This window comes from Carassius gibelio, chromosome A24, assembly GCF_023724105.1.
Source record: "Carassius gibelio isolate Cgi1373 ecotype wild population from Czech Republic chromosome A24, carGib1.2-hapl.c, whole genome shotgun sequence".
Taxonomy (NCBI): domain Eukaryota; kingdom Metazoa; phylum Chordata; class Actinopteri; order Cypriniformes; family Cyprinidae; genus Carassius; species Carassius gibelio.
In genome coordinates this window covers 23,452,617-23,478,128 of record NC_068394.1, presented here as the reverse complement: position 1 = coordinate 23,478,128, position 25,512 = coordinate 23,452,617, and the positions used below count along the sequence as shown (strand labels likewise).

At 40.3% G+C, this 25,512-nt stretch overlaps 1 protein-coding gene across 1 annotated transcript; it reads left to right on the top strand.

Moving 5' to 3' along the window:
- The first annotated feature begins 737 nt into the window (after positions 1 to 737).
- Positions 738 to 14,056, top strand: LOC127946385 (gamma-aminobutyric acid receptor subunit alpha-2-like). Its single transcript, XM_052542927.1, has 4 exons — positions 738 to 869; positions 7,887 to 8,107; positions 13,608 to 13,690; positions 13,794 to 14,056. The coding sequence occupies exons 1-4, from the start codon at positions 777 to 779 to the stop codon at positions 14,054 to 14,056; spliced, it is 660 nt and encodes a 219-aa protein (XP_052398887.1). The 5' UTR covers positions 738 to 776.
- The last annotated feature ends 11,456 nt before the right edge of the window (positions 14,057 to 25,512 follow it).

The window sequence follows — 25,512 nt, the reverse complement described above, 5'->3', positions numbered from 1 at the left end:
AAAGCAAACGTGAGATAAAAATGCATTTGCTAAAGCATTCGTGCCATTTTTGCTTTCCCACTTATAATTATTTGAGCTTAGTACAATTATCTGGATGAAGTGTTGCAAGCATCAAAATCTTAAAGTGTTTTGACGTCATAACATTGTATTGTGCAAGGAAATTCTAGAAAATAAGCCTTTATTCATCAGTATTCTGCTCCTGTTTTCATAATTTGAATGAAAAGCAACAAACATTGTTGGTGTTTTATTGACTAATTTGCAACAGAGGTCCTTAAAATTAATTTTGAAATCTTGTTGTATTTTATTTGAGTCATGTTTTACAGTTATTTGGTTCTGCTTTTAATGCAGTATGGACATGTGTCCATTTCCCAGACTGTGTTTTGTTGTGAATAGTCTGTGTAGTAGTTCTGTATTCAATATTCCACTGTCTGACTGACTGTTGTGAAGTGCAGCAAGCAGAGGAAATATCAGAAGCTCTTTTAAATGCCAGAAAGAAAGAAAGCTCAGAGAAAGGAGATGGGGAATTAATATATTGAAGCAGGAGCAGAAAGATTTGATTACTAGCCAGCATAACAAGGGGTCAGTAAACGCAAGCACATTTACCTCTGCCTAATGCACGCTTTCATCTCAGGAAAGAAAGATGCTCTTTATGCAGTGAAACTGTAAAAGAAAAGTGTGTAATTCACAAACCATTTCTTCTCTCGGACAATGCAGTTTTACAAAGATGCCCCTTTCAAGGCAGATGAGACAAGGCTGTCGCCATTGCACTCATTTTGATGTCTTTTCATTTTGTTTTCCCAGATCGAGTTACCACAGTGAAGACCGACATTTACGTCACCAGTTTTGGCCCTGTTTCAGACACTGACATGGTGAGTGGAATTCTTTTTTGTGCATTTATTTGTCAGAGGCGGACAGATAGCTCTACTTTGCCATCAATATCAGCGTCGTGGACCATCACATCACAGATTTTTCAAGCCAAGAACCACCTACCTAGACAGGAACAGACCGTCTGGCCAACCACAGATTGTTTACCTGTAGAAGGACTAGTACATCTGAAATCATTTACAGCACAATGAAAGACTTTAAACTACACAACAGGGTTATTACAGTTACCTTAAGTACATATCATCTCTTGAAATAAATGTTAACTGAAATAATATATATGTATATGAGATTTTTTTCTGGTTTCCCTGTAACAGCCATTTTGGATAGACTGATGCATATAGCTTCAGCGAGAAAGTGTTTCTTTGTCCCTGTGACACCTCATTTGCATGCTTTATGGCAGGTGTGATTAACTGGTAGTTTTACCCCAAATATCGTAAAAATAGTATGATGCATTTCATGATCACATAGAGTACGTCATGGTTTGAGGAATAAAATTCTTAATTTCTTTTACAGTGATGTACCGCAGTCATCTTTGCAAATGGAAAGAGCAAAATCATAGTTTGAAAAATTTGTATGAGTGTAAACTTTGTGGTCTGAATTTCAACCCAGACAAATGTCAACCCTATACTAGCTCTTCTTGGTAGGAAACTCTATTTTCTAGGTAGCGTCAATGTGCAATTACAGCGATTAGTCACTCTATTATAAAAATAAAATAAAATATAATAATAATAATAGACACCATCCATTAAAATTTGGATCTATTTTTTAGATGTGACGTCTGAGTCTATTGATGGCTCATAACGGCGCTTAAACATTAGATCATGGCCAGGTCATGGGTTTGATTTCCAGGGAATGTGCCTTGAGTGCAATGTAAATCGCATCGCACGAAAGCATCTGCCAAATGCATAAATGTAAATGTGAATCACACAACAGATGATCAGTCTTTTATCTAACTGCTGGCTACAGAGGGCCGCCATCTGTACAGGTGTCATTTTTCACTGCTAATGTATCAATGTCCACACATATCAAGCAGCGTTATCATGCTCTGTTTGGATCCATGTGGGGAAGCGATCAGTGTAAATAACCAGTGGTCCACGGTGACCCGGATGAATTTCATATCCGATGAAACCGAAGCAGGAAATGAAAGGCTTTGACACCTGACTGCATCTGTGACACTCTGAATTAGTGCCTGGGACTCTGGTGACTCAGCGCTCTGACACTTCTCAATGGATTTAGAGCTTCTTAATGGAGTTTTTGTTCTGGAGAGATAATATATGACTCATGTAAGCCGCGTTGAATATGTGTGCTAACAATGCGCTCTGATTGTACTTGCACGTGATGTACATTACACACATACTTAACAGCCCACCCTGGAGCTTCAAATAAACTTAACTCAAAAGCCAGTAAAAAAGGAAACTTTGATTCCGCTTCAAACAATCTAACACCAGTCTTGCTTTTCTTTGCAGTATTGCTTTTTTAATGCTTTCCATTAAAGTAATGTTGACCACAGTTTCTTCAAAATACCACAGCACTGAATACAGTCGGTGATGTAATACTCCCTGTGTACGATGCTTTCCACCTCTCAACAGTCTTGTTTTGATGACAGTAGTTGTAATATTTGGTTAGAAACTATGGTTACCATACATTTTGTGTGTGTGTGTGTGTGTGGGCGTGCTGTGCGTCCATGTGTCCACTCATCAGTGTCGCAGTATGAGCGTCTCAGCCCTGATCTCCTGTGTCTATGAGTCTGGACCCAGATGCTACACCTTCTGCTCTTCAGACTGAAGAAAACAAACCGTTCTTTCTCTTTCCATTCCTTTATTGCTCACTTCCCTCCTCCTTTTGCTTCTGCTCATCAACCCTTCACACTTTTTCTCTTTCTTTCCATTCTTGAGTCAATGTAACTCTGGCTGCTGTTCTGTATTGAAACATACAATGCATGGCATTCTCTATTGTACAGTGAGGTCTTTGCCCTGCCTTCACATGTTAGCATGCTGACCCTGTCTGGCAGGAGGGAGAGCATTTCACAGAGGCACGTCTACATATTTGATAAAGTTAATTTTTTTTTTTCATTTTCAAAGACAAATTGTTCCATTTCTTTGCCTCTCCACATTCCCCGGAGCTTATCATCCTCCTCTGCCGCACCATCCCTCTCTCTTTTTTCTTTTCAAGTGCTCTGACAGTTGACGGTCAATTTTTTTTTTCCTCTATTCCTTTTGAAATAGATTCCCTCTCAATGTAGTAGCAGATAGTCCTTCCTCATTCCATCCTCATCAGTAATTTAAAATAACTCATTCTGCCTCACTGAACCATATTACACTGTCATTATGAATTCAACATGCAAATACACATTTCAGTGTCAACATCAGCTCTGCTTAGAAACCTAGTGACCTTCCTACCTAGAAAGCATTTGTAATGCCAAGACTGGTCCAAAATTCAACATTATAAATATGCCTACACTGCCATTCAAAATTTGGGGGCTGGTAAGATTTTATTTTAATTTATTTTAAGTATGAGGAAGTAAGCAGTAGCAAAGTGGTGACTGCTTAAAGTAAAAATGAAACTAAAAGTAATTTTATTAATATGTTTTGTTTTTGTTTTTTAAGTTAGTTAATTACTCATAAAGCACATTTAAAAACAATCAAAGGGTTGACCAAAGTGCTGTACATTAAAAGTAATACATAAAGAAATGGAATTTCAGAAAGCTAATTAAAATACACACAGTAATATTAATTTGTTGTCAAATATATTTTTGTAAAAAAATATATGATTTAAGGTTTGATTTAAATATAGAAAGAGATGATACCATTCAAATTGACACTGGTAAGTTGTTCCATAGTTTGTGGCCAACCCTTGCAAAGTCTCTGTCAACTGAGTGTCATCAGCATATAAATGAAACCATACTCCATGTTTAGAAACCAGGGATCCCAGTGGTAGCATGTATAAAGAGAAAAGTGTAGGAGCAAGCATTGATCCATGTGGAACACCACAGGCGAGGTGTACTATTGAAGAAGTATGTTTTCCAATACATACAGCTATTTTCTTATTGGTTAAATATGACCAAAACCTTTTTAAAATGATGTAATGCCTACATTACTTTCCATTTGATAAAGTTTGGAAGAAAATCTTTTTAAAGAAATTAATACTTTCATACAACAAGCACACATTACGTGGCAGTAAAGACATTTAAATGTTTCAAAAGTTTTCTATTTCAGAAAAGTGCTGTTTTTTTTTTACTCTCTTTTCATCAAAGACTGCTGAAAAATCCATCCACAAAAATATTAAGCAGTGCAACTGTAAATTACATTTTAAAATGTCTATATTGAAATCACTTATTTTAAATTGTGCTAATATTTCACCAATTTACTGTTTTACTGTATTTTTTTTATAAAATAAATGAAGTCTTGGTGAGCATAAGATGCTTGTTTTAAAAAACATTTCAAAAATGTTATATATTATATAATATATATTATAAATTTATTTGTAATTGCATTTTATTTTTATTATTTTAGTTATTTTACACAATATTTGTGTTTGCCTCTTTTTTAGAGTATTGTGTTGCTTGCTTAATTTTTTCATCATTCTGTGAGTTGTTGCCTACATAGAGAGCTATGGGTTTCCATTTCAAGATTTGTTGCATACACATGCACTGCAAGAGTCATCCCTGATGAATAATTCATGTCAATAATTTGAAGAAATGGCTACAGTGAGTGCAACATACTCTAAAGCAAATAAAAGTTACCTTATGATACCTTAGCTTGTAAATAGCTGGTAAACAAGTGACAGTATTGTTTACTTATTGTTTTGTGAATCCTTTTCAAGTCAGACTGAGGTCACATTGTTATCGCCGACATATCTGAGCTTTTAGCAAAAGCCTGTGGATTTCGTTTTCTGCTCTGTGGCTTTACAATGACAGCCTGTCTCTCTCTCTCTGTCTCAATGCCCTATGGCCATGTTAACCCTCATCATTAGAGCTGACCTGCTGGGAAATGTGTGACACTTAGGTAAACAGCTGAGTGAAAAGACTTGTGGTTAATGAGCTAAAGAGGTTTGGTAGGAGTGGCTGCTGTGCAGTAGCATGTTTGCTGTCAGGTTGACATCGGTTATTAGAATATGTGAAGCAGTACCAGGGTATTTCTGTTAGTTGACATAAATAGGGTTCACAGAAGGATTCGGCAGACCAATGTCAAATGAACATCAGGCGTTTTCCAGGTAGCATCAGGAAATCGCAAATTTCCAGAGGAAAATATTATTGTTTAATACATTCTTCTCCTACAGTAAAATTCCTTCTGAGAAATAGAAATGACATGACAACAATGTTAAAAAAGATTTTTTATTAGTTTTTATTTTTCTATTTTCCGTTGATTTTAGTACAAAAAAATCTTAATGTTTTGTGTTTTTGTCTTTTTTATTTGTTATTGTTTTTTGTTTGTTTGTTTGTTTTGTTTATTCGTTTTCATTTTAGCTAAAGTTTTAGTTATTTAATTGCCAGTTAAAATAAATTAAAATGGGAAAAATTACTTTAAGAACACACTGAATGCCCTTCAAATGTTTCTCCTGGGAAAACAAGACCTCAGCAATGTCTGAAACTGTGATTAGATTTGTCAGTTTACCAAAGTCTGCCATCAGAAGTCAGAGATGCTAATTAGATACTAATTAATCTAAGAACTATTCTAACATTTACTTTATAAAGATCAGTCAATTTATGGTTTCTCTTTCTTATGTGATCCAGCATCTCTTTTCTTCCATCATTCCTCTTTCTCTTTATAATCATTAGTTTCTGTCAGCCAGTGCGGTGACAGATATGACTTGTGGGTAGCACTAAGAAACTTAAACCAACATCATCCTCATGTGAAATGTCCGGTTGTGATGGATGAGGGTGAACCTGGTAGTTCTGTATTCCAATAATCTTGGTCTGAGCTGAGCCTCCAGTGCTCCTTTATCTGGGCTAAACAAAGCCACGATGCACAAACACACACACAGACACACACCATCACCACCACAGAAGGTCATCATGTCTATTAATGCTGTGTGCCTCTGAGCCATGGAGCAGACGGTATAGAATGGGAGGCAAGTGAGATGGAAGCACAACAAGGAAAGTGGAGAGGGAGGTTAGAGAGGGAGTAGTATTTATTTGGCCCCTGTACTGCTCTACAGCCCCAGGAGTCTCCATATACAGCTGGGGTGAGACGAGGACAGCCGAGATTCAGCTCAACTGATAACTGCTTTGCCTCTGCACATACACCACACTTAAGTTTAGGAGTCATTTTTTTTCCGGGTTAGAATATTTTTCTTGACATTTAAAGACCTTTCAGACATTTCAGATTCAATCAGCAACATTCAATCATATTCTCATTAATACTTTTTGAGAGTAATTTACTTTTGCTTTGAATAAAATCAAACAATATCAATCTAAAAAAAAATACCAACATTTAAACCTCTCAATAGAACTAAACCGAACAATATTTAGATATTTTTAACATAATAATATTCGACTCACATTTAAATATCTAAATATTTCAAAAGTGACCAACATTTAAATCTCATAATAGAACAAAACTAAAGACATTTAAATCTTTTAATGGATCAAAACCAACCAATATTTAAAACCTTAAAAAGCACAATAATTAACCAATAATTGTACAAAACAGACCAACTTTTAGATCTCTTAAAAGGGGCATCAGATAAAATATTCACGTTTCTTTCTTTTTTTTTTTTTCTTTTTTTCATTTACTTAGGATTTTGTAATGTTTGCCAGCTCAGAAAAGCTGAAAAGAAAATGCTTGGAGGACGGCCATAGTGTAAAGGCTTGCAAGCGTCTGCTCAACCCGGGGCATCGCTCTGTACCCTCGCTCATCGAGCCCCGCGACATTGCTGTAATATTGAGAGTCAGGGCCGAAGAGACGGGTCGAATAAGGGTGTTTCCACGATCTTGCTATTTATATATATATATATATATATATATATATATATATATATATATATATATATATATATATATATATATATATATAGAAGCAATATATATATTGGTTAATGTTTATTTCAAAATATTTGATTGAAGTTTTAGTCAACTATCCATCATTTGAAATGCCAGGTCAGTGTTTTGACGTGTTTTGTAGCTCTACGCATTGTGAAATGTTATTGGTACAAAATTCCACTCCCCATATCAATATATTACACATCAAATGTGTTTATTTTTATGGTTTAGTTTTTGATAACATTTTTCAAAACAATGAACTAAAAATAATCTACCACAAACAACTTACAAACATGGAACAGATACAGTCTGCACTGCTTATAATATTGCAAGCATCCATATTACATATTAATATAGAAATAATTGAGTATAAAGCACTTTACAGTTTTATGAAAATATGTCTTACTTGGCTTCGATTGTGTCACTTCACAAAGCAGGTTCACTGTTAGTTGAACAGTTAGTTGGAACTCTGTTACCTTTTCATATCACAATCTAAAGTCAAAACCTTCTCGTAATCATTCTTTAAAGCATTTTAGAAGTTTTTCCTGCTCTACCAGCCAAGATGAGCTTCGTAATGATACTTCTGGGCCGCACAATGTCTCTTATGGAGCCGAGAGTGGCATCTGATCACCCTCAGTACTAGTTAAAGGTTTGAGCGATTTACTCTCCCCTACAGCGCTTGCAGTAAACTCCATTTGCAAATCAGTTGGCGTACTGTGTTTATCCACCAGAGCAAAAATAAGCGGATAGAAAATGTTACACTACGGGTCATTTGAAGGCAAGAAAATGTTTGAATTTGAATTGCATTCAGAGGCTTTGCTTCTGAGGAGGAACACAATCCCAGACTTTTATAAGGTCGTCTAATTGATTGGATTGCTACAGTTGTGAACACAACAGCAAATTCACCACCAGTCAATCAGTGTAAGAGGGTATTGTGCACTTAACTGTCACAAACAAAACACTGTCTGAGCAACAGAACCTCATACAGTCTAAAATGTGCTTTTGTTTCATCTTTATGCAGGAGTACACCATCGATGTCTTTTTCAGACAGAGCTGGAAGGATGAACGGCTGAAGTTTGAGGGACCGATGAACATTCTGCGTTTGAACAACCTGATGGCCAGTAAGATCTGGACTCCAGACACATTCTTTCACAATGGGAAGAAATCTGTGGCACACAACATGACCATGCCCAACAAACTGCTGCGGATTCAAGATGACGGCACCCTGCTGTACACCATGAGGTAATCAAGGTGTTATTTGTACTGTTTTCATATCTCAGCTTCTTCAAGAGTTTCAAAAGATACCACACATAACATCATTTGGAAAGTGCTGTGCTTTTAAAGTTTCAAGTTTAAATTTTGTTCTTGTCTGATAGTGTCAGTGTAGTTAACCCGGTAATATTACAGAATATGTATTGTCTTTTATAATACAGTGCTGTTGAATGCTTGAACGTGGCTGGTTATCAAACTAAGGTGTGCAATTATTTTCAGGGAAACGCATGGTGAAACATGGCATTACATGTCCATATCATTTCACCTAATTATTTCAGTAATTTCAAAGATCCTTACAGCCTACAGCAGGAAAAGAACCAAAACCCACAATGACACTGGCCTGTGATCCTGTGCCAATTTTTTTTTTTTTTTTTTTTTTTTTTGATACAAGGAACATATCCAAACTAAAGAAATGTTGCCCTCCAGTGAATTGTCAGTGAATAATGACTTTAATTTTGATCTGTTCCTCACATAATGTTATCAGGAATTTATATTTTTTTGGAGAACGATCCATTTAGCTGTGGGTTGCAGATGGAGTCATTCCTCATGTAAATCACCGAATCACCTTGTACTCCCGTGAATTAGAATAATTCATCCCTCACTGGCTCCCACAGTATGACAGGCGGCCGCATTGATTTACCACTAATTAAGATGTTCAATCTCTTTTCAGAAATGTGACCCTCACTTTTGTAGGATCCGATTTTGTTAAAACCAGTGACTTCCTCGTAGTGAAGGGCAGTTCTCATTAAAATTGACATATTCAAGAGTCTGAGAAGACGCTCATCAATCTCCTTAATCACCTGCAGATGAAACAGGAAGAGCAGAATCTGTGACATATTGTTGTGTGTTGTGTACACAACTAACACTGCTTTCATAATGACTCACTTTCGTCCTCTGTTCATCCTGACGCCGCTCCAGATCACATCATGACACTCTCCAACATGTACTCTCAATTTTCTTTCGCTTTTTTCTCTCTTCTAAATCGCTCTCGCTCACAGCTTCTTCTATGAGCACAAATGCTCTTCACCACTCCCAAATCAATGAGAGCCTGACTCAGCCATGAAGTGCAGGAAGAAAAAAAGGAGACAAACTGAGAGAGAGAGACTAAGAAATAGAATGCAGCAGACATAGTGAAACAGAGGAGAAATTGATGTGATGATCTTGCATTTGTAAGACTAATAGTAATTATTAATCTATTTAATATTAAAAATATTATTGAGAATATAGAATTACTATTAATTTATTCACCATCTCTATCACTATCTCACTATTATGACTTTTGCCTCTAAACTCCTGATTTGCTGCTTATAAAGTTAGTAAGATCGTTGTTAAATGTGGGTATGGTGTTGGATTAAGGGATCTAAAATATGGTCATGCATACAATATAAAACATAAATGTGTGCTTTTTGAGTACTAATAAACAATAGTTATATGCATGCTAATAAGCATATTAATAGTGATAATTGGAACTAAATCATAGCCATTCAATTTTCTAAATAGCTGAACACTTGTTTCATGAGTATGAGAGTGATAAGAGAAAATAAATATCACAATTGAGTTGTAAACTTAAATTTATTTTGTTCAAAACCGGTCGGTGTTACTGAATCGATTCAAAACTGTGATTCAAAGATTTGTTTGTGTGGCATGATTTTGCAATATATATTTGAAGGTGCGTGAATAAAAATAATTAAATAATATTCCTTGTGATCATTATTTATATATATATATATATATATACAGTATTGTTCAAAATAATAGCAGTACAATGTGACTAACCAGAATAATCAAGGTTTTTCGTATATTTTTTTATTGCTACGTGGCAAACAAGTTACCAGTAGGTTCAGTAGATTCTCAGAAAAAAAATGAGACCCAGCATTCATGATATGCACGCTCTTAAGGCTGTGCAATTGGGCAATTAGTTGAATTAGTTGAAAGTGGTGTGTTCAAAAAAATAGCAGTGTGGCATTCAATCACTGAGGTCATCAATTTTGTGAAGAAACAGGTGTGAATCAGGTGGCCCCTATTTAAGGATGAAGCCAACACTTGTTGAACATGCATTTGAAAGCTGAGGAAAATGGGTCGTTCAAGACATTGTTCAGAAGAACAGCGTACTTTGATTAAAAAGTTGATTAGAGAGGGAAAACCTATAAAGAGGTGCAAAAAATGATAGGCTGTTCAGCTAAAATGATCTCCAATGCCTTTAAATGGAGAGCAAAACCAGAGAGACGTGGAAGAAAATGGAAGACAACCATCAAAATGGATAGAAGAATAACCAGAATGGCAAAGGCTCAGCCAATGATCACCTCCAGGATGATCAAAGACAGTCTGGAGTTACCTGTAAGTACTGTGACAGTTAGAAGACGTCTGTGTGAAGCTAATCTATTTTCAAGAATCCCCCGCAAAGTCCCTCTGTTAAAAAAAAGGCATGTGCAGAAGAGGTTACAATTTGCCAAAGAACACATCAACTGGCCTAAAGAGAAATGGAGGAACATTTTGTGGACTGATGAGAGTAAAATTGTTCTTTTTGGGTCCAAGGGCCACAGGCAGTTTGTGAGACGACCCCCAAACTCTGAATTCAAGCCACAGTACACAGTGAAGACAGTGAAGCATGGAGGTGCAAGCATCATGATATGGGCATGTTTCTCCTACTATGGTGTTGGGCCTATTTATCGCATACCAGGGATCATGGATCAGTTTGCATATGTTAAAATACTTGAAGAGGTCATGTTGCCCTATGCTGAAGAGGACATGCCCTTGAAATGGTTGTTTCAACAAGACAATGACCCAAAACACACTAGTAAACGGGCAAAGTCTTGGTTCCAAACCAACAAAATTAATGTTATGGAGTGGCCAGCCCAATCTCCAGACCTTAATCCAATTGAGAACTTGTGGGGTGATATCAAAAATGCTGTTTCTGAAGCAAAACCAAGAAATGTGAATGAATTGTGGAATGTTGTTAAAGAATCATGGAGTGGAATAACAGCTGAGAGGTGCCACAAGTTGGTTGACTCCATGCCACACAGATGTCAAGCAGTTTTAAAAAACTGTGGTCATACAACTAAATATTAGTTTAGTGATTCACAGGATTGCTAAATCCCAGAAAAAAATAATGTTTGTACAAAATAGTTTTGAGTTTGTACAGTCAAAGGTAGACACTGCTATTTTTTTGAACACACCCCTTTCAACTAATTGCCCAATTGCACAGCCTTAAGAGCGTGCATATCATGAATGCTGGGTCTTGTTTGTTTTCTGACAATCTACTGAACCTACTGGTAACTTGTTTGCCACGTAGCCAGTGGCGGCTCCAGACAATTTTGATTGGGGGGGCAATGGGGGGGTCCTGGTCTTTTCAAGGGGGGTCTTATGAAAACCAACAAAAAATACAGTGTACATGGCTAATAACTGCATATTTCTGCTACTAAACAACAAAAACACCTTTGCAATGTAAACAAATGACAGGCTACATTTGTAATTCATATCCTTCACACTGCACTTTCATGTCAGGTATATTATGCATTTTTATTATATTTTATTTCCAGATAGATATTATTGAGTTTACAGGCTAAAGTGGTCTTGCTGTTGTAAACACTGTTGCTATTGTAGAAAAAATATTTGCATCACATTTAAAATATGATTATATTTTAATTCATTTCTGAATTGTTTTTATTTTTATAATGATAATTCAGAGAATGAGAAAATCTGAATAAGCCTTACCAGTGTTGTGATAATTATTTTTTACGTGTTAAAAATAAATAAGTACTGTAATATAATAAAAGTTTATTCAAATAACATAAAAAAGACCAGACCCCTCGATGCCTGTGAAACTTTTCTCCCTCAAACAGCATGCTAGTGTTACTTCTACACTACAGGCTACACACAGCAATATAAACAACGTAGCTGCATGTTCTTACATCACATCGTTCTTGTAAAATAATAATAAGTAAATAAACACCAAAATCACTTCGCTGAGAATGAAACACCACTTACCAGCTGCCACGATGTTGAAAATATCCTCTAGCAATTAAAAAATGCGCGTGCAGCATGAGGAATCTTCCCGGTTGGATGAGGTCGTAGTCAGGTGAACTGTCATCATGTTGGTCATTTTATTTACGGCTAAATTATTATTAATAAATTGTACTAATATTATGATTGGGCGTGGGCAGGCATTCACAAAAGTTTATGTTATTACAAAAAAAAATTGAGGAAATTTTGCTTTGACAAAAGGGCACTTAAGGGGCAAAGGAGCAGGTGCTCAAGTGAACCGGTTCTTTCGGACAATTCGATCAAATAAACCAGCTGAAAAAAAATGGTTCACCGGTTCTTTTGCGCTCGATGTAATGCCGTCATTGGCGATGATTGCCCTTCATTCAAGCCTTTGGTTTACCCGCGCTTATAACATTAGCACAGAATCAGTTCAGAATCAATCACCAAAAGAATCAGTTCGGTTCAGATGCGCTCTGTGTCAGTCTGCTTCACGCTGAATCACGCATGCGCAGTTATCATCAGCTCATCGGTTCTCGAATCCATAGACAGTAAAAGAAGACGCGTCCGACAGAAACGGTTCTCGGTTCAGTGTACGAATAAATGTTGAAATAATTATTATTTATTATTGTTCTGCGTAGTTTGAAGAGAAACATTTTTGGATCTTTATCCCGGATATATATATTTTTTAATCAGGAAGAGGCTGGGGGGTCAAATGGGGGGTCAAGGCATTTTTTGGCAGGGTCTTGAGACCCCCCAAGACCCCCCCTGGCGCCGCCGGTGCACGTAGCAATAAAAAATATACTAAAAACCTTGATTATTCTGGTTAGTCACATTGTACTGCTATTATTTTGAACAATACTGTACATATATATATATATATATATATATATATATATATATATATATATATATATATATATATATATATATATATATGTATGTATATATGTATGTATATATGTGTGTGTGTGTGTGTGTGTGTGTGTGTGTGCGTTATACCATATATATATATATATATATATATATATATATATATATATATATATATATATATATATATATATATATATATATATATATATAATGATCACAAGGAATATTATTTCATTATTTTTATTCAAATCAGCATATATATATATGCTGATTTGCTGCTTAAATACGTCTTATTATTATGTTGAAAACAATTGTACTGATTCATATTTCTGTATAAACCGTAATACATTTTTTTTTCTAGGTTTCTTTGATGACGGGTGAATGAGTTCAAAAGCACAGTATTTATTTGAAATATGAGTCATGTTTATCTGTGTAAATTTCTTTACTATCTTTTTCATTGTAATCAATTTAATGTATCTTTGCTGAATAAATAATTTATTTTTCAGTTCCTTCATTACTTACCTCAGACTACATAGAAAATTGCCCAGTCCTGCTAGTAATGGTAATGGCATTAAATGTCTGCTTTAGTTGTGTTTGTGAATGTAAATCACAGGTTGACAGTGCATGCTGAGTGTCCAATGCATCTTGAAGATTTCCCCATGGACTTCCACTCCTGTCCTCTCAAATTTGGCAGCTGTGAGTAACAGCATGGAGTGGCTTTCTTATAGCGATTAGTTTAAGATTTCAAACAATCATCTGCAAAGTTTTAACTGTGGCCCCATTGAAATCATTCCTACAGATGCTTACACAACGACAGAAGTGACGTACACCTGGACAAAGAACGCATCCAACTCTGTGGTGGTAGAAGAGGAAAGCTCTAGATTAAACCAGTATGACCTACTGGGGCAAACTGTGGGGAACGAAACCATCAGATCCAGCACTGGTGAGTCAAGACACTTACAGATTGATGTATATGGTTTCATACTATTGAAAAAGCTAATATTCATCGGGAATTCTTCCAAAATCAAGTGCATCTATTTGAAACAACATGGCAGTATGTGAATGATGACAGAAGTTACATTTTTGGTTAAGTTTGTCCTCAAAACAAAAGCCCTGAAAGCCACAAAGAATGAACAGACATGTTGGATATATAAGGATTGCCTGATGTCACAGCAGATTTGTCCTTCATTCTGTCATAGTTTATCAAGCACACATCCGTTCTGTTAAGCTAAATCTGCAATGTGCTTTAACACGATCTCTGGGCAAGACTCAACAAATCCTGCCTGTCACTTCCTCTGGTTCGCACTCATTGTCGCTCTCTCTCTGGTTTGCAGTGGCATTTCTTGTGTGTTGGCATTTGGTAGCTTAGAAAAAGTGAACACATCCTGGACGTGGGGTGAGAACGAAGCCAGAGCACGTACAGTACAAGATATTCCACTTCAGTTAAACACAGAGACACCAGAGGGACTGTGCAACAACAACACCCAAAAGACACACATTTTAAGTCAGGTTTATAACATTATCTTTACAATTGGATAGCATACTCAAAACTTGCAAGAAATTAAAGCATTTTATTCTTGCACAACAGTAACCGCCAACAGATATGGGATTAAATATGTGGATACTTGTAACTAGAGAAGTGGCAGAATGGCTGATGGCAGATATACTATAAGTAATAGGCCTACACACTATTCTATACTATTCTATATTGAAAGGATATATTTTTTTAATGCTTTTGTAAGAAGTCTATTGCTCACCAAGGCTACATTAGTTTGAGCAAAAACACAGTAATAACACTAGGGGTGTGCTCAAAGTTGAATGCCTTATTCGGAAAGGCACAAATAATAAATAAATAACATAACATAACAAATCATTCTTCTGGAAAATATTCGGCTGAGGCTGGCACAGCCACTCGTCATATTTGCTGGAAAACTGAGCCAAGGGATCAGCGCGATATTATACATAAACCTCTTAAGTCACTATGCTATAATAAGTGTGTGAAGTGAATGGAAGTTTATGAATGAAATGAGAATCATACAACTGCATTGCTGTTGCCTCTATGTGGATCTCTCAGAAATCAGAGAATATCAACTAAAATACTACATCATATACGTTATACTATTTGTGTATATTTTTATGTCAGTGATTTAAACCTTGTATGATATGATACACAGATTAATGGAATAAGCACAGGGCAAACACCAATCAGAATCAGAATCAGAAAGAGCTTTATTGCCAAGTATGCTTGCGCATACAAGGAATTTGTTTTAGTGACATAAGCTTCCAGTACACAGAGACGCCAACACACAGACAACAACAAAAAAAAAAATTGTAGGCAAATAAATAAGTGTATAAACAATTGTGCTATAAATGATAATGGAATAGGATTGAATAAGATGCAGAGATGTACTAGGATGGAGGGGTAACAAATAAATATAAGGATATTGCACTTTTTTTTTTTTTTTTTTTTTTGCATAAGAATGAGTGGGGAACATTTAACTGTTCATGAGGTAGATTGCCTGGGGGAAGAAACTGTTTTTGTGCCTTACTGTTCTGGTATTTGCGTTTTGAGGTGCCGGCCAGATGGCAAAAGTTAAAAAATGGGGTGACTTGGATGTGAGGGATCCAGAGTGATTTTATGAGCCCTTTTCCTCACTCTGGATGTATACAGTTCTTGAAGGGTGGGAAGGGGAGCACCGATAATCCTTTCAGCAGTCCGAACAGTTCTCTGTAGTCTTCTGATGTCTGATTTTGTTGCTGAGCTAAACCAGACAGTTATAGAAGTACACAGTACAGACTCAATGACGGCTAAATAGAACTGTTTCAGCAGCTCCTGTGGCAGGTTAAACTTCCTCAGCTGGCGAAGGAAGTACAACCTTTGTTGGGCCTTTTTCACAATGGAGTCAGTGACTTCAGGTCCTGAGAGATGGTGGTTCCCAGGAATCTGAATGACTCCACTGCAGTTACAGTGCTGTTCATGATGGTGAGTGGGGAAAGTGCAGGGGGGTTTCTCCTAAAGTCCACGATGATCTCCACTGTTTTGTGCGTGTTCAGCTCCAGGTTGTTAAGACTGCACCAGACAGCCAGCTGCTCAACCTCTTGTCTGTAAGCAGACTCATCACCGTCCTGGATTAGGCCGATGACTGTAGTGTCATCTGCAAACTTCAGGAGCTTGACAGAGGGGTCTTTAGAGGTGCAGTCATTGGTGTACAGGGAGAAGAGCAGAGGGGAGAGAACACATCCCTGAGGGGCGCCAGTATTGGTGGTGCAGCTGTTTGACATGAATTTCCCCAGTCTCACTAACTGTTGCCTATCTGTCAGAAAGCTGGTGATCCACTGACAGATAGAGCTAGGAACAGAGAGCTGTGTCAGTTTGGTCTGGAGGGTTGTTGGGATGATGGTTTTGAAAGCGGAACTAAAGTCCAAAAACAGGATCATCACATAAGTCCCTGTTTTGTCCAGATGTTGCAGGATGAAGTGCAATCCCATGTTGATTGCATTATCCACTGACCTGTTTGCTCGGTAAGCAAACTGCAGGGGGTCCAGTAAGGGTCCAGTGATATCCTTCAGATAAGCCAGAACCAGTTTTTCAAACGACTTCATGACGACAGACGTTAGAGCCACAGGCCTGTAGTCGTTAAGTCCTGTTTTCTTGGGTTTCTTTGGAAAGAATCAAACAGCCGCTTTGCCATCTCTCAAAAACCACACCAGCTCTCTGTCAAGAGTAGGCTAATAATCAACTTTGATATACAGTATATGCATTTTCTACTAAGCCTACACATTTGTTTAATCTTTTGCTGGTTTGCGTTTTATATTTTTAATTGTAATTTAATCTAGTGATGGCAAAGCTGAAATTTCGCCTTCAGAAATAATTCTAGTATGCTGATTTGGTGCTTAAAAACATTTCTTAAAATTATCAGTGTTGAAAACAGTTTGCTGCTTCATACTGTATTTTTGGGGAATTTTGGAGATTTTTATCAAATGCATTCTCGGCATTGCCACCAGGTGTGCGGATTTGAGTTTAAACTATCTTGTATCTTGAAAAGCAACCGTTATAAAAGAATCTTGCTGAACAAGCTGTTTTTAGAATGAATTCTACAGTGAAAGTAGATGCACATATAACCCAAATTGACTCAAATCAAATTAGCGATCTTTCTGATGTTGTGAGGGCATGAAAGTAATGAGACGAGTCTTAATTCTGTTCATTAGGCTCAAATATACTTGATAACTGTTTCCATTTCATTTCCTAAGACAGTATTCCTATGCCAGAGAAGTGACTTTGCCTGTCAAGTCCTGCGGGATTGGTGTCTTCCACTCAGACCCATTTGTTAAGCTCTGTTTACATCACACATAGCAAGTGGATGTACTAAAACTGGAACCAGCGACACACATGCATGAGCCTGAGGGTCTTTTCTCCTGAGGCTCTTTTCTCCCGAGGGTCATCTGCCACACTTCAGTGTGCACTATATTTTGCATACTTGAGTGTCCGTAATATATCTGAAGGATTTTTAAAGGCCTTTCTTCAGTATGGTCACAGGCTCAGAAAACACTTAGATTAATATCACTCCAGGTTTGTGTATTTGTGTGTGTGTGTGTGTGTGTGTGTTCATTGATTAATGATGCAATGAAGGGGTGTGTTTACAAATGCCAAGTGCAGTGGAAAGGCACAAAAAGCACCCCCCCCCCCCCCCACCACCGTTATTACTGTAATATACTTCTGGACATTTTACCAGCAAAGGTTTTTTTCTTTTTTGTAATTCTCATTATTCTCAGTGGAATTTCTCATTAGATTCTCATTAATGTAACAAACTGCTTGATTCTCACGAAAATAATATCATAAAAAATTAATGGTCCTAAAAATAGGTTTTTATGTTTCTTTAAGCAAAATATTATTTCAAGCATTTCCTTTCCTGATTTTTGGGCTGAAATATGGCCAGGAAAAAAGATTCACTGATTGTTATTCATCGTTATCATAGTTTGCCCAAAAATGAAAACCCTAATGTCCTTCCAAAACTGTAGGACTTTTGGAACATGACAGAATATATTTTCTTAATTGATAATGTGTGTATACTTATAATACATTAAAATAAATAAATAAATAAATAAATACATATTGGTTAGTGGTTAAAGTGTGCCCTTGTCCTTATCAGGATATTCACTTGTACAAAGCAAATGTTCAAGGTTTACTTCACCCAAAAATGATCATTCTCTTGTTATTTACTCAATCTAATGTCTTTTAAAATCTTAACTGTAAAATGTAATTGAATTTTAAAAATGACAAAACAACACCACAGACATGGGTTTGAAATGACATGACAATGACATTTGTTTATTTTTAGGTGAACCACTGCTTTGCCCCTCTATCAGTTTTGTTCACCCCTTTTCTGTCTATCATGATGTTCACACACTGAGATCTGTGTGTTTTTGTGAGATCATTACTGGCAAACATGCTTGATGGGGATGGTTTCATCAAAAAGGCTGAGTTTCCCCTGCACGAAGAGATGGAAAATGTGAGACAGAGAGAGAATGGGAAAGATCAAATGATGCTGGCATACTGTCAGTGACATCATGCTGAGGAGTTGAGACATCTGGATCCCAGGCAGCATCACCGTGATGATCAGCATGTTGTGGGAGCGAGCGATACATGCTCGCTAGCAGTAATTAGCAGTGCAGATCTCTCATCATTTTTAAGGCTTTTGTGTTTGTGTATGCTGGCTGTAGTCAGACTTTTTTCTGTTAGCATAATGTCTAGTCTACACTGCAGATTATTATGGCCAAGAAAAAAAAAATAGGCATGAAGATATTGATTGATAAACATGTAAAAAAAAAAACAACCAGAGTTGGTTTTCTTTGGGCAGTGGAAATTAAATCTGAAATAATGAGACCACAATAATTTGCTATTTTCACACTGCAAAAATTTTCTTACTTAGTATTATTTTTACTTTTTTTATTTTATTTTTTTCAATGAAAATATCTAAACATTTTTAAATCAAGAATTAATGAATTAACAAACTTTAAAGGAGCACTGATTAAAAGTGTTAACAAAAAATTAGTCAATGGGGTTTGAAAAATAAACTTAATTTAAACAAGCTTGTTTCTTACAACAAATATTGTTGTTATGCAGAAACTTAATTTTGACTTATTTTTGATTTAAAAAAAAATTCAGAAAACAAGATTTTGTTTAAATGTGTCTTGGTTTAAGTATGTTTTAATATTTCTAAGTAATGGTGATATCACTCCAGGTTTGTGTGTTTGTGTATGTGTGTGTGTGTGTGTGTGCGTGTGTGTGTGTGTGTGTGTTCATTGATTAATGATGCAATGAAGGGGTGTGTTTAGAAAAGCCAAGTGCAGTGGAAAGGCACAGTGTAAAGGAGGGAACTTAAACATGATGTCAGGGTGCGTGATGCCCATGTGTTATTCAGGCTTGTCTTGGATTTAACTATTCCTTTAAGATCTGCTGTATTGTGACATTATTTTCATGATAATTAACACCCCCCCCCCCCCCCCCCATTATTCTCATTGCTGTAATACTTCTGGACATTTTACCAGCAATTTTTTTTGTTTTGTTTTTTTTGTTTTTTTGTTTGTTTGTTTTTTTTGTAACTCCCATTATTCTCAGTGGAATTTCTCATTAGATTCTCATTAATGTAACAAACTGCTTGATTCTCATGAAAATAATATCATAACAAATTAATGGTCCTAAAAATAGGTTTTTATGTTTCTTTAAGCAAAATATTATTTTAAGCATTTCCTTTCCTGATTTTTGGGGTGAAATATGGCAAGGAAAAAAGATTCACTCATTGTTATACAACACCAAGTGTGCATTTAAAAACAAGATTTTGTTTAAATGTGTCTTGGTTTAAGTATGTTTAAATATTTCTAAGTAAAAAATTATGAAATGTTAAGTACAAACTTTTTTCAGTATAATACTGTACATTGAATGTTGTTGAGAGCATAACATTGTGTTTGAAGACAGATTTGAACAGATGTTTCATTGCTGTGTCACAGCCCTTTTTAAAGACCCACCATATAGTCATGTCTCAGAGGGCCATTTCTTTGTTTTCATTAAATGATGTGTAAAGAAAAAAACCTGTGTTAGTCTTCAGGTCAAGGTGAGGTCAGGATTCTCATTAATGAGAGTCATTGTGTCAAGCGTAGTGTTGCTGTAATATATTAGATCCGTTCCAAATCCTAGGGAGCTGCCTATTGCCAGACAACATGTTTAGGCATTGTGCTTGCTCCCAGCTCTTTGCACTTTCCATTTTCAAATATCCACTTTCATGGATATTAAAGGTTCCTCTTCAGGAACTCGAGCTGCGTCAAAAGCGTTATGGGGAACGCGGCCAGCGTGCGCGACTCTGAATATCGTGTGAAATCAGACCAATGGAAGAGCGTGACGTCACCGGCGGAGTGACGTAAGCGACCAGGAAGCTATAAAAGCACGTGCCACGCAGCTGGCGTCAGCTTCGCGTCTCTCAGCAAGCGCTCTGTGTGTGAATGTCAAACTGTTTGTCTGTGAGTCTTATTTACTGTTGTCTGTCCAGTTTAAGAGCTCCTAGACAATGCCCAAAAGCAAGGCGAAAGTGAAACATTCTGGCGATTCCAAATCGCGTTATAGGCTGTGTGTTCCTCCCTGCCCAAGATATATAACGGGTGGGGATACACACAGCCTTTGCGTGGTTTGCCTGGGTTCGAAGCACGCTGAGTCGGCTCTCGAGGGGGCCGACTGCCCGCACTGTGAGCGTATGTCGGTGCGGCTGCTTCGTTCCCGGAGGGCCCTCTTCGAGGCGGGGGCCTTCGCCAGCATTCCCCGCGGTGCTGGTCCCGCTTCTGCTGAGGCAGAACGGCGGCTGCACTCGTGGGGTTCGCAAGTGGATCTGGTGGAGGGAATGGAGACGGGCCAGTCCCTATCTCCTTCCACTTCTGCCAGATCCGGCACCCAATCCCTAGAGTCGGAAGCACGCTCAGCGGTTCCTTCCACTCAGGGAGAGGGGTCGACGCTCCGCCTCTCTTCCTCCGAGGAGGTTGATGTGGAGTCGCTCGACAGGGATTCGACCACCCCACTCGCCGCATTATGAGGAGCTCTTGGAGGTGGTTAGTCGCGCGGTGGCCAAGTTAAACACCGATTGGCCCGCCGAGAAAGCAGCTGAACCGCAGAGAAGCAAGCTTGATGAACGCTTCCTGCGCGCGAGTCAGCCACCTCCCAGCCATGGCCTGCCATTCTTTCCCGACCTGCACGAAGAGATCTCCAGGTCGTGGAAACACCCATTCTCGGCCCGCCTCTACATCCCCTCGTCAGACTACTATGGGAACGTAGTGGGGATGGGAGAGCGCGGTTATAGAGCGATGCCCCGGGTGGAACAGACGCTCGCGAGCTATCTGTCCCCCGGTGCGGCGTCGTCTCTAAAGGCCCCGGCGTTGCCCTCAAAGCCACTAAGAGCAACATCGGCTTTGGTGGGCAAAGGGTATGCGGCAGCAGGTCAGGCTGGTGCGTGTCTGCACACTATGGCGGTGTTACAGGCGTACCAAGCCGATCTGCTCAAGGAGCTAGACGAGGGAGAGGAGATCAAGTCCCATGACATCTCAGAGCTAAGAAGGACCGCTGATCTCTCCCTCCGCGCCACCAAGGAGACCGCTCGAGCGATTGGGCGGTCCATGGCAGCTATGGTGGCCGCGGAGAGGCACTTATGGTTGACCCTGTCCGATATGAAAGAGCGGGACAGGGTCTGCCTCATGGACGCCCCGATCCAGCCGACTGGCCTGTTCGGCGACGCAGTCAATTCTGTCAACGACAGGTTTCAGGAGGCCCGCAAGCAAGCGGCGGCGTTCCATAAGTTCCTCCCTCGTCGCTCCCTTGGGGCATCTGGGCGGGAGATGCCCCAGCCGCTCCCTAGCTCCTCGTACCGCGAGGCCCAGAAACACATTCGCTCTCGGCCGAGGACTTCCCAGCCCAAACAAGATCTTAGGGCGGTCATTGAAGCTAAGAAGTCCTCGGCCAAGAAACCCTGACGCCAACAACCCAGGGTTTCAGAGGGCAGCCTCTGCTGGGGTAGAGCGGTACACACCGCAGTACACGGTGCCCGTCTCCCCTCAGCGCCCTCTGGGGGCCGGTCTGCCAACCCTGCCAGTGTTCCAGGGCGCAGCAGGTCCCAGCGAGCATCGCTCTCAGTATCTTCCGCCTGTGCGCGTAGCGGGGCTGAGACGCTCGCCGCCCCTGCGGGGGCCTCTTACACCAGAGATCAGTCTCGAGAGACTGAATCCCTTAGTAGATTATTTAGCAGCGTGGAAACTACTGCCAAATGTATCTCGATGGGTCCTGCACACAGCAGAAAAAGGCTACCGCATTCAGTTCGGCTCCGTGCCGCCAGTATTCAACGGGGTCGTTCAGACAGTAGTCGGCCTCAGGCAGGGTCTGGTTATGGAACAGGAAGTGAAAACCCTATTAGAGAAGGAGGCCATCGAGGTGGTCCCTCCTCAAGACAGGGAGTCCGGATTTTACAGCTGGTATTTCATAGTTCCCAAGAAGAATGGGGGGCTGCGTCTGATTATAGACTTGAGGGTCTTAAATCGTTCAGTTATGAGACTAAAATTCAGAATGCTCACAATCAAGCAAGTTGTAGCGCAGATCAGGTCCGAGGACTGGTTTGTCACAATAGATCTCAAAGACGCATATTTTCACATATCCATCCTTCCTCATCACAGGAAGTTTCTGAGGTTCGCTTTCGGGGGCGAAGCTTACCAATATCGAGTACTTCCCTTCGGCCTTGCACTCTCACCCCGCACGTTCACAAAATGTGTAGACGCGGCTCTGGTCCCCCTGCGCATGCAGGGCATCCGCATTCTCAACTATATCGACGATTGGTTGATCTTAGCTCAGTCAGAGCAGGCTGCAGTTCGGCATCGAGATGTCGTCCTCGCACATATGGGGGAGCTGGGTTTGAGACTGAACGCCAAGAAGAGTGTGCTTTCTCCGGTTCAGAGAACCACCTATCTAGGCGTAGTATGGGATTCGACCACGATGCAGGCACGATTGTCCCCTGCTCGTATCGAGTCGATCCGCATCTCAGTTGAGAGAGTCAAAGAAGGCCAGTCACTCACTGTCAAACAATTTCAGAGATTGTTGGGTCTGATGGCAGCTGCGTCCAACGTGATACCTCTTGGCCTGCTGTACATGAGGCCCCTGCAGTGGTGGCTCAAGACCAAGGGATTTTCCCCGAGGGGCATTCTACTTCGCACTATCAAGGTCACGCGGCGTTGCCTACGTGCCTTAGATGTATGGAAGAAACCTTGGTTCTTGAAACAGGGCCCGGTACTGGGAGCTCTTTGTCGCCGTGTAACGCTAGCGACAGATGCATCCCTCACTGGTTGGGGTGCAGTCATGAGTGGCCACCCTGCCCGTGGTCTGTGGAGCGATTGCCATCGAACATGGCATATCAATTGTCTAGAAATGCTAGCAGTTTTTCGTGCACTGAAGCACTTCCTCCAAGACCTAAGGGGTCACCATGTGTTGGTGCGCACCGACAACACATCGGTGGTCTCCTATATCAACCACCAGGGAGGTCTGCGTTCGCGCCCTTTGTACAAGCTGGCGCACCAGATCCTGGTGTGGTCCCAGAGCAAACTCCTCTCACTAAGAGCAGTATATATTCCTGGGAAACAAAATGTGGGAGCAGACATACTGTCGAGGCAGGGGCCGAGGCCCGGGGAATGGAAACTTCACCCACAAGTAGTGAAGCAGATATGGAGAATATTTGGCAGGGCTCAAGTAGACCTATTTGCATCTCAAGAGACGTCTCAATGCCCCCTTTGGTTATCTCTAGTTCATCCAGCTCCTCTGGGACTGGACGCTATGGTACAGACCTGGCCGAGGCTTCGTCTGTAAGCATTTCCCCCTATTGCTCTGCTCCCGGGAGTTCTGGCGAGAGTGCGCCGGGACGGGGTCTGTCTGTTGTTAGTAGCCCCGTTCTGGCCGGGCCGAGTATGGTTCTCAGATCTAGTCTTGCTCCTCGACGGCTCTCCGTGGGAGATACCGATCAGGACAGACCTTCTCTCGCAGGCGCAGGGTACGATAATTCACCCTCGCCCGGAGTTGTGGAAGCTGTGGGTGTGGCCCCTGAGGGGGCACAACTTTTAGCAGCCGGTCTCTCAACCGAGGTTGTTGAGACCCTTCTCCAATCCAGAGCTCCCTCAACGAGGAAACTGTACACCCTGAGGTGGAAACTCTTCACCTCATGGTGCAGAGACTGCCAGCTAGACCCAGCAAACTGCCCGATTGGTACAGTTCTGGAGTTTCTACAGGCTAGGCTCTCTGCAGGGTTGACCCACTCCACGTTGATGGTTTACGTGGCGGCTATTGCCCCTAGTTACACGTTTCCTCCGCGGTGCGCTGAGGCTGAAACCTCCAGTACGGTCCCGTATTCCCCCGTGGGACCTGGTTGTGGTGTTAGAGGCAATGTGCAGACCCCCATTTGAACCTATTCAAGATATCTCAGACAGACATCTCACACTTAAAACCTCCTTTTTGTTGGCTATCACCTCTCTGCGGAGAGTAGGAGACCTTCAGGCCCTCTCTGTGGCCCCTACTTATCTTGAATTTGCACCAGGCATGACTAAAGCGTTCATATACCCTTGAGCGGGATATGTTCCTAAGGTTCCCTCTGTTACACCACAACCTGTCGTACTGCAGGCCTTCTGTCCTCCTCCCTTTCGGGAGCCCGACCAGGCGAAGCTAAATTGTATGTGTCCAGTTAGAGCGCTGGACGCATACGTCCACAGAGCTGCCCTGTGGAGAAAGACCGATCAATTGCTCGTATGCTACGGTCCCCCCAAGAGGGGTTTTCCTGCTTCTAAGCAGACTATCAGTCGTTGGATAGTTGAGGCTATCAACGCTTCCTATGAGTCCTCTGGTCGTCCCCCGCTGTCGGGAGCCAAGGCTCACTCTACTCGGGGTATGACGGCCTCCAAGGCCTTCTTAGCAGGTGTATCCATGCTGGACATCTGCAACGCTGCAGGATGGTCCACGCCCTCCACGTTTGTCAAATTCTATGGCCTAGACATGCCAGTCACTCCAGGCGCTTCAGTCCTCCTGACCTAAGCTGTGCTCTTCGGATACACACTAGGCAGGGGTTTGGTAGTCTGGCGGCGTTGGTACTCGTTCCCCAAAGCGCTTTTGACGCAGCTCGAGTTCCTGAAGAGGAACGTCTCTAGGTTACGTATGTAACCCTAGTTCCTCGAGGGAACGAGACGCTGCGTCTCGGAGCCATACCCCCGGCACTCCTGCCGGCGCTTGCTGGTACTCGAAGCTGACGCCAGCTGCGTGGCACGTGCTTTTATAGCTTCCTGGTCGCTTACGTCACTCCACCGGTGACGTCACGCTCTTCCATTGGTCTGATTTCACACGATATTCAGAGTCGCGTACGCTGGGCGCGTTCCCCAAAGCGCTTTTGACGCAGCGTCTCGTTCCCTCGAGGAACTAGGGTTACATACGTAACCTAGAGACGTTCTTCATGGAACCATCA

What these genes read in the sequence shown, in the direction of transcription:
- LOC127946385 (XM_052542927.1), top strand. Translation starts at nt 777, where the DNA reads ATGTCTTTTCATTTTGTTTTCCCAGATCGAGTTACCACAGTGAAGACC. An exon ending in ACCCTGCTGTACACCATGAG is followed by an intron (nt 8,108 to 13,607) that starts GTAATCAAGGTG and finishes TGTAAATCACAG; the next exon opens with GTTGACAGTGCATGCTGAGT. An exon ending in TCCTCTCAAATTTGGCAGCT is followed by an intron (nt 13,691 to 13,793) that starts GTGAGTAACAGC and finishes TCATTCCTACAG; the next exon opens with ATGCTTACACAACGACAGAA.